The 14,837-nt window shown below is 37.3% G+C and overlaps 1 protein-coding gene across 1 annotated transcript in view; it reads right to left on the reverse strand.

The window, feature by feature from the left end:
• Nucleotides 1–14,837, reverse strand: part of LOC145660677 (heterogeneous nuclear ribonucleoprotein L-like) — a 214,095-nt gene that overhangs the window by 85,348 nt on the left and 113,910 nt on the right. Inside the window, exon 7 of the mRNA XM_081726013.1 lies at nt 4,647–4,743. Within this exon, the coding sequence (XP_081582139.1) occupies nt 4,647–4,743 (97 nt within the window). The remainder of the gene's footprint in view (nt 1–4,646; nt 4,744–14,837) is intronic.

The raw sequence follows: 14,837 nt of genomic DNA on the forward strand, positions 1-14,837 counted from the left end.
ATAAACTAGCTGAACCTGCGCTCTCTACACAGCGCATCATTCAGATATGAGCATGAATCTCCTTGCTATTCCTCACATCTGTACATGTCTCTTTACAGACACAAGTGAAAGATGTCTTGATAAAAATCTGCAAAGGATAATACTATAAAGGGGAGAATTTTTCGATTATTTTTTTAATATCTCGCACCGTTTGCAAGATTTGAGCTTACTTCCGGTTGAAGTTCCTATTTCATGTATGATCAGTGTTTTCTTTCTTCTTGCATGCAGTATGTAATAAGCAAATACGTTACATACACATTTAATTATAATGTCAGTTATATATGGTGAAAAATACTCCAAAAAAATATTCATCTTAGACTGGAGAAATGGTTATCCTTCCTTTTTCATTATTATTTGACCATGAAACAAACGCCTGAGACATATACAACCCCTATATACAATTATGTGGTGTTGGAATGTATAATGTGTAGGATATGATGCTGTAGTTTTTTTTTTTTAAATTTCAGTATACCCGTAAAAGTGTAATAAAGAAATAACGGTCATGTTTTTTAAACATTCAATTAGAACTGGACAATCTACGCAAAATTTGCAATCGATCAGTGAAAACGTCATCTTTCTAGAGCCTGTAGTTTCCGAGATCTCATTGTCGAAAGGATTGGCCACAAACATATAAAAGTCCACAAACCTATAGTTTAAAAGAACTCCAAAGATGATAGCACAATTCATTTGCTTTGATTTTGGAGAAGGCATATTAAAATACAAAGGCTTTGAACAATAATTTAAAAACGTAAAGATATATTTAAATAATTTATTTAAAGTACACACACTTTAAAATACTTGTCTTATTAAGCGAGAAATCACAAATAACCGTAAATCAAAGGTGTGAAATCCAATGTTAGAAGTTGGAGTTCAGGCGTTTTTATTGCTATTGTAGCATTTTAATAGACAGATGAATAACGTAACACAACAATGTAACATATTGGAAAAACATGTGCGAAGAAATAACCTCTTAACTAAGGATCCTGTGAGACAACAGACCACAAACAAGGGATCTACTACAAAGCTTGTACGTTAAGATCTATATCAAACTTATAACCTTTCACTCAAGGGCAACAATTCATAGTGAAAGAAAGTAATAACATCAGAAAACCACAATTTAAATACAGCTGCCCTTCACACAAATACAAGGTACCAAGCGACTTCAGCAGTGTTTACCAGAATTTAGAAATACAATAGTGAACTTTCCTTAGGCTGAATATGAAATTTCACATTTCCCGTGTCTCTCTAACACAATAACGACAATTTCATTTGCTTAAAGATAAATAAATACATTTGGATAAACTAAAAAATATTTTAGTTGCTATGAATATATTCTTAAAATCATGGAGGCATGTAAGAAGTACAAATTCCATTTTTCTCAAATACATCCCCTCGGGGCTGAAGCTCCACACAAGGATATGAGAATGGAACAGAACAAGAATGGTGCAAGAAGCTGTCGATTGAGAAATCTGTTTCAGTTACAATGTTACTTAGTGAAGGACTCAAACGTTTTGCTTGAATAACCTCAGACATACGAAGAATGTCGAAATTGTGTGGGATGGGAAGTTAATCTGAATCTGATTGATATTTTCGAACAAAACAAACAGGACTTCCACTCAAGCTAAATAATTGAAACCAGGGCGATTTTCACGATTTTCAAGGTCCATTTTTTCACAACCGGAAAGTTTATAAAAATAACCTTTAATGACCGGACGACAATAACTGCCCGATTTGAGACCAAAAGCACATTGCAATGAAATAATCAACTTGATTCAACTTTACGAAGTCAACTGTTCATACACGAAACGGGAAAATAAAAATTAGAATTTCTTTGGAATTATTTTCTTTTGATAAGTTTTTCCAATTTGAAGATTTTTCGATTTTCAAAGTTTGATAACTAAATTCACGACTTACTCGAGGTTTTTCCACGGTATATGAAATCCACGACTTATTCACGCTTTTCAAGTTGGGTGGGCACCCTGCCCAAGGGGGAAAACTATACAATTTGCACGGCCAGGGAGAATCTCTTTAATTAAAAAGTGTTCCCTAACTTACGGGATTCCCATTAGTGTCGTCATAATTTATCTCTATTTGCGTCCTTTGTCAACAGCGAGACTATACAAGGCGAAACCTACAGCTTAAGTGGAATCTGATCTGCTCTACTACGTTCGATGCGTTCTCACGGGAATCGAGTCCGAAGACTCATGCACAAAACGGACATTCGCTACTCAATCAAAATTCGTTAATATAGCACTCCCAAGTTTTTAACACGATTTTGTAGCAGTAGTATAACTCATGCAGAGAACAAAATCTTTCAGTTTGATGTCCCACGATTATGCCCTTTAGACTAACGGATACTACAGGGTGTCCAATATACAATGCAACCCGGAGTTTGGTTGGGATAGTAGAACTTTTGAACCTGAAGTGATACACGAAAAATGGTTATACCAAAATGAAGCCTTGTTCATGCATATAATTTTAAACTAAGAAGCAACAATTGAAATACACTAGGAACAACACAGTGTTACCAGATGTAACCGAAGGTGTAAATCAATTTTTTTTTTTTTAAACATTTAAATTGACTCACAACTCATACGTATGGATATTCTGTCGTTAATTTTCAGTTTGTTAAGTTCGAGTGGCTTGGAAACTACGGAGCAGAAAAAAGAATTTTTCATTTCCACCGATAACTAATCGGATGAGGCCTCTGTAAAGGGGAACTAGGGAAATCATAGTTTTCGTAAATTAACACTCTGAATTGGTAACATTGCTGATGTTTCAGTGCATCAAAAGGTATGTTAAGGATCAGTCTACATTATGCAATTTCTGAAAACAATGAAAAACAAACTGAAATTATCATGATAAAAAGTTTATTTACATGCACCCGGCAACACTGCTACTATCAGAAATGAGTTACCAGCTCTACAGCGGATGCTGGGTATGTCCTGTTTTGATTCAAACACAGGTTCTCACGTTTCACCAGGTTGGCGGCAACTTTACGAAGATTAGAAGTGTTAATGTTGTCAATGGCACTGCGAATGTTCGTCTCCATGTCTTCAATAGTTCGAGAATTGTTCTTGTATACTTCTTGCTTTAAATAGCACCATAGAAATGAATAGCAGTGTTGCCGGGTGCATGTAAGTAAAAATTTTATCACGAAAATTTCAAAGTTTGTTTTTCATTGTTTTTAGAAATTGCATAATATAGACAGATCCTTAACACACCTTTTGATGCACTCAAACATCAGCAAAGTTCAGAGTGTTAATTTACGAAAACTACGATTTCCCTACTTCCCCCTTAAAGAGGCCTCATCCGATTTGTTATCGGTGAAAATGAAAAATTCTTTTCTCTGCTCCATAGTTTCCAAGCTACTCCAACTAAACAAACTGAAAATTAACGACAGAACATCCATACGTATGAGTTATGAGTCAATTTACATGTTTTACAAAAAAAAAAAAAAAAAAATATTTACACCTTGTTACATCTGGCAACACTGTGTTGTTCCTTGCTTCCTAGTTTAAAAATATATGCATGAACAAGGCTTCATTTTGGTATAACAATTATTTGTGTATTGCTTCAGGTTCAAAAGTTGTACTATCCCAAACTCCGGGTTGCATTGTATATTGGACACCTTGTATTATCTTCCAGAATAAACTAAAATTTTCAGTTATACCTAAACGTTCTCTGCAGTCTAAGTATTCTAGGAATTCTACAAGAATGTGCCGAATACTCAGTGGGATGATACAGTCTTCGCAATACGTACAGTTAATGTCACGCACTAAATAGAAATACACAAGCGTATCAGGATCACTTCATCTCGGAGACTTGTAGGCGACGCTGTCTGCCAATTGTCCAAGAGGTTTAAATGAATGCAGCTTATTTTCGCTAGACTGATATCACTGAGAGCGCACCCTTTGGATTATAGCATGGAAAAAAATATATATATATATTTAGGGCTCCAGTGCAACATCTGCCAACGCAGCGTTCTTGTTGCTGTGTCGGCACGCTCGTTTTGACTTCAATTTAGGATTTTCTGTAGGCGCATCGATCTGTTTCATGGGTTTCTTACCATCTGAGCTATTGACCATACATTCAACAGTACATTTAGGAGCGCAATCCGCCAAACGCAATTTATATTTTCGCATCTCGCCTTATATCGAAATATTAGTTTTATTTTAAACCAAATAAAAACGAAAAACTGATGATTTTTGATTTCATCAATGGCGTTGGAATATATAATGATAAGTATCTTATTATTAAATTTATGGTTCATTCAGAAGACAGTGCAAACAATTACAGTAAAATATTAAATTAACAAACAGATGCGGTGACAAAGATTAAAATAGGAAGATTTCAAGGTTATGAACGCGGACACATTTTAGGCTACTATTCTTTAACGACACGATCTATACTTACCGGCTCACAAATATTAGAAAGATTTGATAAGCATATCTCAGAAGTTTGTAAATGACAAATCGCACTTCTTCTCGCAAAAATGTTAACACAATTTTCCAGCTCAATTAAATTTACAAAAAGTTAAAACGTGTAAACAAAACTAGAACATAAGAAAGCTACTTTTAAGAAGAAAATAGGAAAATAAAACTTACCTTTGCGAATTCTATCTTCAGTGTACAGCAACCGGAATAAATATCAGCTCCATGAAGAGCTTCCTTCGCTCGTTTTGCTGCTTCAATACTGTCAAATGTGAACTATGAGTTAAGGAAAATACTTATGCACAATCGGATTTGGAACCATACAAACATTATAAAATTTAGAACGAAATATAAAATCATATACCTCAGAAACAATACTCTCAATATATAAAAACTAACTAAACTAACTCTATGGTCTATGGAACCCGGAGGTTCAATGCCGCGTTCACAAAAGCTCTCCACTGACTTCTATCCTTAGCTAACTGCACCCAGTTTCTACTTTGTACTCCAATCTCTGCGAGATCCATCTTAATATTGTCCTCCCATCTGCGCCTAGGCCTTCCTAATGGTCGTTTTCCGATTGGTCTTCCAGTCAAGACTTTGAGAGAGTTTCTACTTTCTTCCATTCTAGCTACATGACCCGCCCACCTAAGCCTCCTAGACTTGACGACCCTAACAATGTTGGGTAGAGCATATAAATTATGTAGTTCCTCGTTGTGAAGTTTCAATATATACTCTCAATATATACGTATCACTAAATACACAATATACAGGGTGTTAATGAACTAGACCGACAAATTCTAAGAGGTGATTACCCACATCAAATAACAGAAAAAGTTCATATGGACCTATGGGGAAAAGTGCATAGTTTCACAGCTAGAGCTGTCCAAAATCCCGAGAAAACCAAATCTCAAAAGGCCCTATTTCGAATTCTAGTAACTGTGGATGGTGATCCTTATGAGTAAAGGAAACCACGCATACACAATTCGAAAGTGCATACGTGATCAATTTTCAAAAGGTGTACAGGGATTCCCTACAGGGTGTATTTCTCAGATATGCTGTTAATAGTTTTCAGATATACACTTATTTCAAGGAGGGTCCAAAGTAGGCAGGAGTTGAGCCTCAACAATGGACATCTAGTGCTTCGGAGAGATGTCGGAAGTGTTAGGAACCAGCAGGTTCATGCTTTTCTTTTTTTTCTTTTTGTATTCAGAATAACGTGTGATGTAATGTATTTCGTCACGGTATATTTCACGTTTTTCTTCACTTTGTGTGTTTTCTTCAGTAGGAGAGACCGTGCTGCTGATGAACCTTAACATTTCCGACATCGCGCCAAAGGATTCTGTGTTCACTGCTGTCAAGGCTTATCGTATGCCTACTTTGGAACAATCATAATGTCAGAGCATATCTCAAAATTCGGTTGATGGCAAGTCTGGGAATTTCACCCCACAAGGAATACTCTGTACACCCATTGAACATTAGTGAAATGTGCATTTTTGGACTATATACGCATGACTTCCTTTACGCTGACAAGGGCCACCATCGACAGTTTCTCGAATTCGAAAGAGGGCCTTTTAAAATTTGGCTTTCTCGGGATTTTGGACAGCTCTAGCTCTGAAACGATGCACTTTTCCCCACAGGTCCATATGAACTTTTTCTCTTATTTTGATGTGAGGAATCACCTCTCAAGAGTTTGTCTGTCTAGTTCATTAACACCATGTATATGCAGTACTCTCAATAATCCGGCAGATGTCTTAAGACGAGGTTGATTATCGAAATCGATGAACTGGATGTCTGTCTTGGTGCAGGTTTGAAGACTTCGGTTTCTGTTATGTATACCCGAGATGTGGACATTAAAAATTATGACGCGTCTGGAAAATTGGTGAAGAGTAGAAGTCAAGATAGTAGCGCGGTTCCAGTGTGCCAAAAACACTACACATGCTGACATTCACAGACAGATTGTAGATGTGAATGAGAAGGGCTAAATTTTAAAGCAACATGTAGATGGAAGTGGTGTCCTTGCAACGACTAGAGCACTCCTTCTACAGCCCTGACCTAGCCCCAGTGACTCACTTTTATCCTGTTCTAAATCGAAAAAAAAAAAAAGGATGGCCACCATTATCTGGCATGTGATTATGTCAAAACCACTGCCTCATGGTGGCTATGAGAACTTGACGCGGTTGAACAAAAACTGTGTTTACATAGAGGGCATTCAACACTAGTTCTCGATCATTACGTGTATCTTCTGTCTTTCACATAATACATAATAGGCTTTGTAACCTTTTTATCATCCCTCGTATAATACAAAAAAAAAAAAAAAACTACTTTAGAATGTCCGCATCCCTCTAACCTCCAAATTATAATTCATTATTAATTTGCTTTGACTGAATTGTGTACGCAAAATGCAGGATTTTTAAGTATGAGTACACTGCCGTGTACACAGTACTAATTCCGGTAATAGACAAAATGTGGAAGTTGGCGAGTTAAAGAAGCGAAAAAGGAAATGGTGAGAAAAAAATATCCGCATTGAAGATCCAAGATGAAGAAGGCAAGACGAAACCTCTTGGATAACTGAGTCATCTATCTTCCCACCAGCGAGAAACTTCCAGATGGTCAAGACAAGTGGCGACAATTAGTTCATTAACGTCTTTCACCATCTCCCGATCTCCCAACCACAGAAAGGTCTCAAGGGAATGAGAAATAGATCTCTCTCTCTTTTGAAATATTATCTCAATTCGCGAAAGTCATACGCAATATAAACCCCCAGAGTTTAGGTGCGCAAGAGACGCCAATATAATAATATACAATTAATAACTTGACTTTTTTTCTCTTATTATATGCAGTACAAATGCTGAATAGATTGTTAATAAATATCTATAATGAGCCTTATTTTATCTTCCAATTATAATATTGACATTTCCCGACTTACATTTCGGGGCTCGCACACTAAAAATTAAAAAAGCAAGTTGTTACCACAACTCTCCGCATTGCCGCAAATAGATATGAAAAATTACGAAAAATTCGGAAAAAATAATATTTAATAATACTGTGATTTAAAAACTCTTAAACTTTATAAATAGGGTACAGAATCTATATATATCCTATCGTGCCAATGGTGCAAAAATAACTAATCAATAGCACATCAATAACAGTTAATTATCTCCTTAGTTCATAGCACACTTGTAGATTTTCGAAACAAAATTTATTTCGGACGCAAGTACCGCTTGTAAATTTGACACATATCGGACATTTCTTACCTAAGTATGATTTTACGTAACTCGAGGACAATCTGTACGATATGACCTTAGAAATTTCCTGAGTTCATATCCCCAAATTATATCGAAATACTTCTTTTTCACGCATTTGATTTAATAGGTATCTCTCAATACTTTCTCGCGAAGGATTTAACATTGATTGAAAGTATATTTCTTAGTTTGCTTTCCACTTTTTATCAGTTAGAACCATTGCCATTCATACTTACATATCTTCAACACCTAAGGAAAACTATTCCTTCTATTCTTTCTCAAAAACGAGATTTCTTTAGATTAAGATTTTTCATGCCCATTCAAAGACTACAGCTATCCACACAAGGTTATTTTTAACTGCTGCACGCTCTCTCAAAATCCATTCACTTGCAGTAATTATATGAGCGTGAAAATGCGCGTACACGCGTTCTTTAACAATGCACAAAATAATTTCATTACGAAACGCGGCATTTTGATTTCAAACCAAAGCTATATTTCAATTTGTTGTCATATCTACGACGCACATAATACTTTTTATTGCATAGTTCTACAAACAAAAAGGCAAAACAAAGCTCGAACTAAGTACCGAAAGTTTATAAACGAACTTTCTGCAAATTTCGATGGCGTGTGTATGCGACTGATGAATGTTAACATACACATACTTCACCAATGAAGTAATTTTTCTTTTGTGAAACTCGTCCAAGTTGTTACGTAATAGCCCAATTCAATAGTTCCATATATATTATATATATATATATATATATATATATATATATATATATATATATATATATATATATATATATATATATATATATATATATATATATATATATATATATACACGCGCTAATTCAATTTTGAAAGTCAATGATTTTCAAATAAAGGCATGTTTAAAATTAAATTACCTTTACTTCTTTAAGATACATTCAAACGTTCATTGTGGGCACACACCTGACACTTTCTCCTTATGATGGACACCTGACACTTCTTCTTATGATGGCATTCTGCATCCCCAGACAGAACTAAGAAAGAAAGTTCCTAATCAGAACAACATTCGGGATATACTGAAAATCGAATCCGGGCCTTTCACATGAAAATATATACCAATTAGTTTCACCTCCCACGTTTTTGTCCTTTTGGATCATTAATATTTTCTCTAGTTTTGTCATCAAGGAGATGACGAGAAAACGGATGAAAAGGACAATACGTAACATCCATGTCCTCATCGGGATTCGAACTCACGACAAACAGGTGTTGCGATCGCCAATTTATAGTTTAGACCGTTCGATCATGCCGGTCAGCTCCTACACCGAAGTGAAGGACATAATCTGCACAATTGTTTTACATTATTATCGAACACAGACTTCTTAATGATGGAAGAGGACTGCGAACCACTCTAAACAGGGTCTGAGCCCAAACAAGAGGTTAAGGTCGGCCGCCCATTGACCAGATGTAAGACAGCCTAGCAGAGAAAGGCAAGAGAGGATGTCCTAACCATATATATCTCAATCACAATGTTGGAGATGCTTTTGCCTAGCAGGTCTCGAGTGACTATGAAATACGAGGCTTTGTTGCATTAATCGAAGAACTCAATTCTAGAACAGTAGTGAATACCTGTTCCATATAGTTAGTTGTCAGTTTTGATATGAAAACTAGTCTTGATTTTGTCGTCACAAACAAGTTTCTTATTATTGCAGATATTTTTTTTAACCAGATATAGAAGGAAAATCATGAAATAAAGACAAAAGAGCTAGTTGCACTGGAATTGCAAACTCATACAGGGTTTGTCCGGGAAGTAATAGGACTGATTTTATTCCGCCATGACTGTACTTTGGAGCGTGTGCGCACAGACTGGATCCGGTAGAGGGCGTTCCTAGCTAACGAACGAGCGGCTGGTCAGTTGTCTCCGAGCACACGGAGAGTCAGGACAGGCTTTTTCGCGCGACGTGTTTCTGTGAGTGGTGCAAGCCGAAAATGCAGCGTTCGTTAGAGCAGAGGTACGCGATTAAATTCTGTGTTAAACTCGGTAAATCTGCGACAGAGACGTTTGGTATGATCAAGCAGGCTTACCCAGATGATGCTTTAGCAAGAAGTGGTGTGTTTCGGTGGCACAAGGCCTTTTCGGAGGGCCGGGAAGAGGTCGCCGATGAAGACCGTGCTGGAAGACCGACTTCGACAAACACCGACAATGTGACTCGTGTGCGCGAAGTTTTGAACTCAGACCTTCGACTAACTATTCGTTTAATTACCCAGATGTTAAATTTATCAAAAACTGTGGTTCATGAAATTGTGACGGAGCATTTGAACATGCGCAAGGTGTGCGCGAAGATTGTCCCAAAAGTGCTCACTGACGACCAGAAATTGCGGCGAGTGGAATTGTGCCAAGAAAATTTGAACATGTGTGAAAGTGACCCCCAATTTTTGAATAACATAATCACAGGTGACGAATCATGGATCTTTGAGTATGATTTCGAGACAAAGAGGCAATCTTCCGAGTGGCACACGCCGGAGTCTCCTCGCCCAAAAAAGGGAAGAATGAGCAAATACAAAGTGAAAACAATGCTCATTGTCTTTTTTGATATCAAAGGCATCGTCCACCATGGAGTTGTTCCTCCTAGACAAACCGTCAACGCCAAGTTTTACGTGGAAGTGCTCAAGAGACTCAAACGAAGGGTCAATCGGGTCCGTCCAGACATCGGAGCCGACTGGAAGCTGCACCACGACAACGCCCCGGCTCACACCGCCTTTCTTGTGAACAGCTACCTGACCAAGGCCGGCATCCCAACGCTTCCGCAGCCGCCCTACAGCCCAGATGTGGCCTCCCGGACTTGTTTTTGTTTCCTCGCCTGAAACGCCCGATGAAAGGCAAGCATTTTGAGACGACAGAGGGGATCCAAGCAGCTTGCACCGCGGCTCTCAAGGCTATTCCGGAGAATGACTTCCGTGACGCCTTCAATGCTTGGAAATCGCGCTGGCAGCGCTTCATCGACGCAGAAGGAGCCTATTTTGAAAGTTTTTAAAGAATTGTAACGATTGGCTCAATATTTTTCTTTAAATCGACTCAGTCCTATTACTTTCCGGACAAACCCTGTATATTGAGATTGAAGTTCGATATTCTATAAAAAGGATTACCATCTTTCTTCTTCTTGTTTTTATTTTACTAACATATAGATTATTATTTACAGAAAAGAAGATGCAACGAGATTGTATTTGTAGTGTTTAAGCCTTTCTGGCCCCGGGTGTTCTTCCCTCCCCGCCACCTTCGTTTCGTTGTTCATAATGGAGCAGCATACTTAAAATCGTGGCTTTTAAGATTTGTTCCTTCTCGAGAAGAGGGGACAGCAATGCCATTGTACGGAGCGGTGCAAATTGCCTACGGCCGGCCCTATCTGTAAGGATCTAGCAAAAGCAAAAAAGTCAAACAATACACTAATTAGTATATATATATCCATATAATCAGATTTCATAATGACATGTTATTTACAATCAAATACGTAAGAAGTTAGACCTTAATCCGCTAGCATCGTTGAAATACAATAAGGTATCTGTGAAAAATGGACAGGAAACTTTATAATCGAAAACCAACGAATGCTCAGTTAAAGATTTATGCATTTCTCTCTGGATTTGCATTTTAGATTCAGTTCTAATTTGGGGAGAAACTACGTAAATTTGGGTTTTTATTCGTTTCAAGTGAACACAATATGCCATGAAACAATGGCACCTGCAGTGCGCGAAATCTCTGTGGGCCACAGCCATGTCGCTTGCCATTTAATCCCGTTACCAGAAAGAATAACTGAATTACAAGTATGGTCAGGTCGAGGAATTCCGTCCTTCACCTGACATTTAAATCACGCTTTTAACTCGGAACAACGTTCGCTTTTTTTAAAAAAAAAAAATCCTCACAAACAGTGTCCCATGGGACTCTTTTGTTTCACCTAAAATGTCACTTGGAACGCTTTTTCCTTTACCCTATGATGAAAATTTGTGCTGAAGAAAGTCCATCACGCGTAAAACCCAATGTTACTAACTACTAGTACATCAAAATATCTATATACACACAACTGTGACAAGTAAAAACAAGACCGTTCGATTGACTTTCTTGCTGCGGTTATCAGGATTCCAATAAACCCAAACGTAACTTATTCTCTTTTTATAATAGAGACTGAGTGAGAAATTATATGCTACATATCTCTCTCTCTGTATGTGTGTAGCTACGAGGGATAATTTTTTTTCAATCTCCCGTTAGCCAGAGAATCACGTTTTATGACGGAACTAGGATAATGGAACACTGTTCATTGAACGTCGACTATTCCCGCCCTGATAGACACACTGTTGTTCAGTCGCATGGAAAACATGTCTAGTGTAATCGAATCGCCCGCCAAGTGTGAACTACTCGCTTTCTCCAAATGGAACGCCATATTACAACAGCCTTAATCGTCGAATAAAGAAGGTTTACGGCAAGAATTTTACGTAACAGTTGTGCATGAGAATGGTGTAAGAAATTTAAAGAAAGACATACCGATGTATATGACGGGGGCTGTCCACGACCAAAGTCTGGGGCAACAGATGACCTAGAAAAGCATAGCTTCGATTTCTGAACTGTTTGGTGAGTTCTCTGGAATTTCAACATCAACTCCCTATATGGCACTTTACAGTAACACTTGATTATGTCCACTTATCACACGAAGAGAATGGCCAATGGTTTGGAATTTTTTAATTCTACCACGCAGAAAGGGAACACTTTCTGGACAAGATTGTTACGGGAGATAAGGTATGAGCGTAGTACGAATCTGTAGATGCGAAAAAGCAATCCGAAAAGTGGATATACACTGTCTCTCCAGGTAAACCAGTGATGAGAAAGCTACTCTCGTCCAACAAACTTACGGCGACCGTAATTTGAGAACGTAGAGGGGCTTCATTACACGAATGCATGAAGCGTGGAACATACGTCTGCATACTGCAGCATCATATGAAGTAGAACCCTCTTCAATGACTGCGAGTATCAATACAACACAAAAGAAGAATGTTATATTACTTTTATCCTTTTCTACAACAACACTCGTTCCCATGCTGCAACACAAACTAGGTTCTGATCCAGACACTCAAACAGGAGCACAGCTGAACCATCCATCATATACCCTCCACCTGGCTCCCAGTTAATTTATCCACACAGATGAAGCTGTGGTTTAGGATAAGGTTTCACAGTAACAAGGAGTTGAAAATCATACTGAACGGGTGGAAATAGTTGCGGAGAATATACGAAAAATCGTACCAAGGTACACCTCTCGCTCATTCTTCCAGACATAGAATTACGAAATAACTAAAAACGCACATGTGATTACTTCGCCATTACAGTGCTTGCTTCAACCTTACCGACGCTCGAAAGTGGAATACTTCAATTCTTTGGTAGAATTTGGTTTTATTATTTTATTTTTTTTACAAAAGAAAAAGAAACAGCACGAAATAACCATTCACATTTTATTCCTACTGATTAAATTGTCGTCCGTTTTACTTTCTATACTTGAAAATATATGGACATAGTATCCGAACTGAGCTAATTGCTCTGATAGGCATTATTAACTAGTATATATTCAATATTAGATTGTTGAAGGTTTGAAGAACTTAGCGGCAATTCCAAAAAATCAAAATTTATTACAGGTGATATAGCAAACAAGACATGACAATTTCGAAGTTAACAACCTACGTTTAACTTCCCTATCAATAGGTTACAAAGAGAGGAAAGATAATAAAAATACTCAGGTACAAAGTAATCAGCCAAGAGTACCTTCCTTATACTGGACTATTTCATTCTTACTGAAATCTATCTGTATAAGTAATTCTCTTCTTCATTACTGAGTCAACTTCAAAAGCCTAATCGAATTCGCCACTTTTTACTTCGTAAACAAAAATAATCATTTCAACAAGTCAGTGAACAAAATGTCCATATCAGTTGCAGGTGAATTCGATATCTTTAGTTGAACGGGAACATGCTGAAGGAAAGGAGGGGAAAGTGGTTTAGGATGCGGCATCCAATTTCTCAAGAACGGTCGATCCACATTCCCTGGGAAAAGGTTGCTTTAACAGAGAATGCTGGAATGTTAGGCATTTCGTCATCTGCTTGCTGCTCCTCCATCCCGTTTTGAAAACCCGCAGACAGATAGCGTTGCGGCTATTAAATTCGAAGCACATCCGCAACAATATTCACATCAATGATTTCGTGATATTCGATTGGAAGAGGAAAGCAACTGTAAAACCATTTAACTCATGTACTGGATATTGTCATGCATTGCACAGTTTATTTCCATGGAAACCTTTACTTTTCATTGGTACATAGAATGAAATTTAATCAATCACGAGTTTCTATCTTCTCTACGAATAAAGAATATACAGTGCTAATATGTTCTTTACAATAACACGATCATTTCTAATGATTTATTGTCTGTTGTATGGAACTTGGCAATATTAGAAAACATAATTCTTGAACATCCACGTATACACAGGGACAATTTGCCGCCCTGTGTAATGCCATCGGCCCTCCCGCCTTCTCCAGAAACACACAAATCTCGAAAGCCACGATTTTAAGTATGCCACACAATCATGAACAACGAAGGGGAGGGAAAAAACATTCGCATTCAGAAAGGTCTAAACACTTGTTTTTTTTTTTTCTTTAAATAATAATCTATTATGCTAGTGAAAGATAAACACACCTGCAGACGAAATAAAGTACTTCTTTTTTATAGAATTCAATCTCAAGGTATCACTTTGCAATTCCAGTGCAACTAGCGTTATTATCTTTTTTCTTAATTTTCCTTCTACATCTGTGAAAAAATTAAATAAAAAACTTGTTTCCACCTTCAATGGTAAGGAAGGAAATTGTTTGTGACAAAGACTAGTTTTCATATCAAAACTACGATAACGAACTAACTGAACTGAGTTATTGTATTCGACAACAATTAAGCAATTCATGCTAGGATTTGTTTGACCATTTGCTTTAGCACTGTCCATATGACCTTAAACTAATGCGACCTAAACATGATTTACTCAAACAAAAGGTCAGCTTGGTAAATTTAACTACCATCATCACTAAGTCTGTTTCCAGCAAGAAATATTTATTTTT

The sequence above is a fragment of the Thermobia domestica genome, chromosome 9, assembly GCF_964235325.1.
Source record: "Thermobia domestica chromosome 9, izTheDome1.hap1.1, whole genome shotgun sequence".
NCBI lineage: Eukaryota > Metazoa > Arthropoda > Insecta > Zygentoma > Lepismatidae > Thermobia > Thermobia domestica.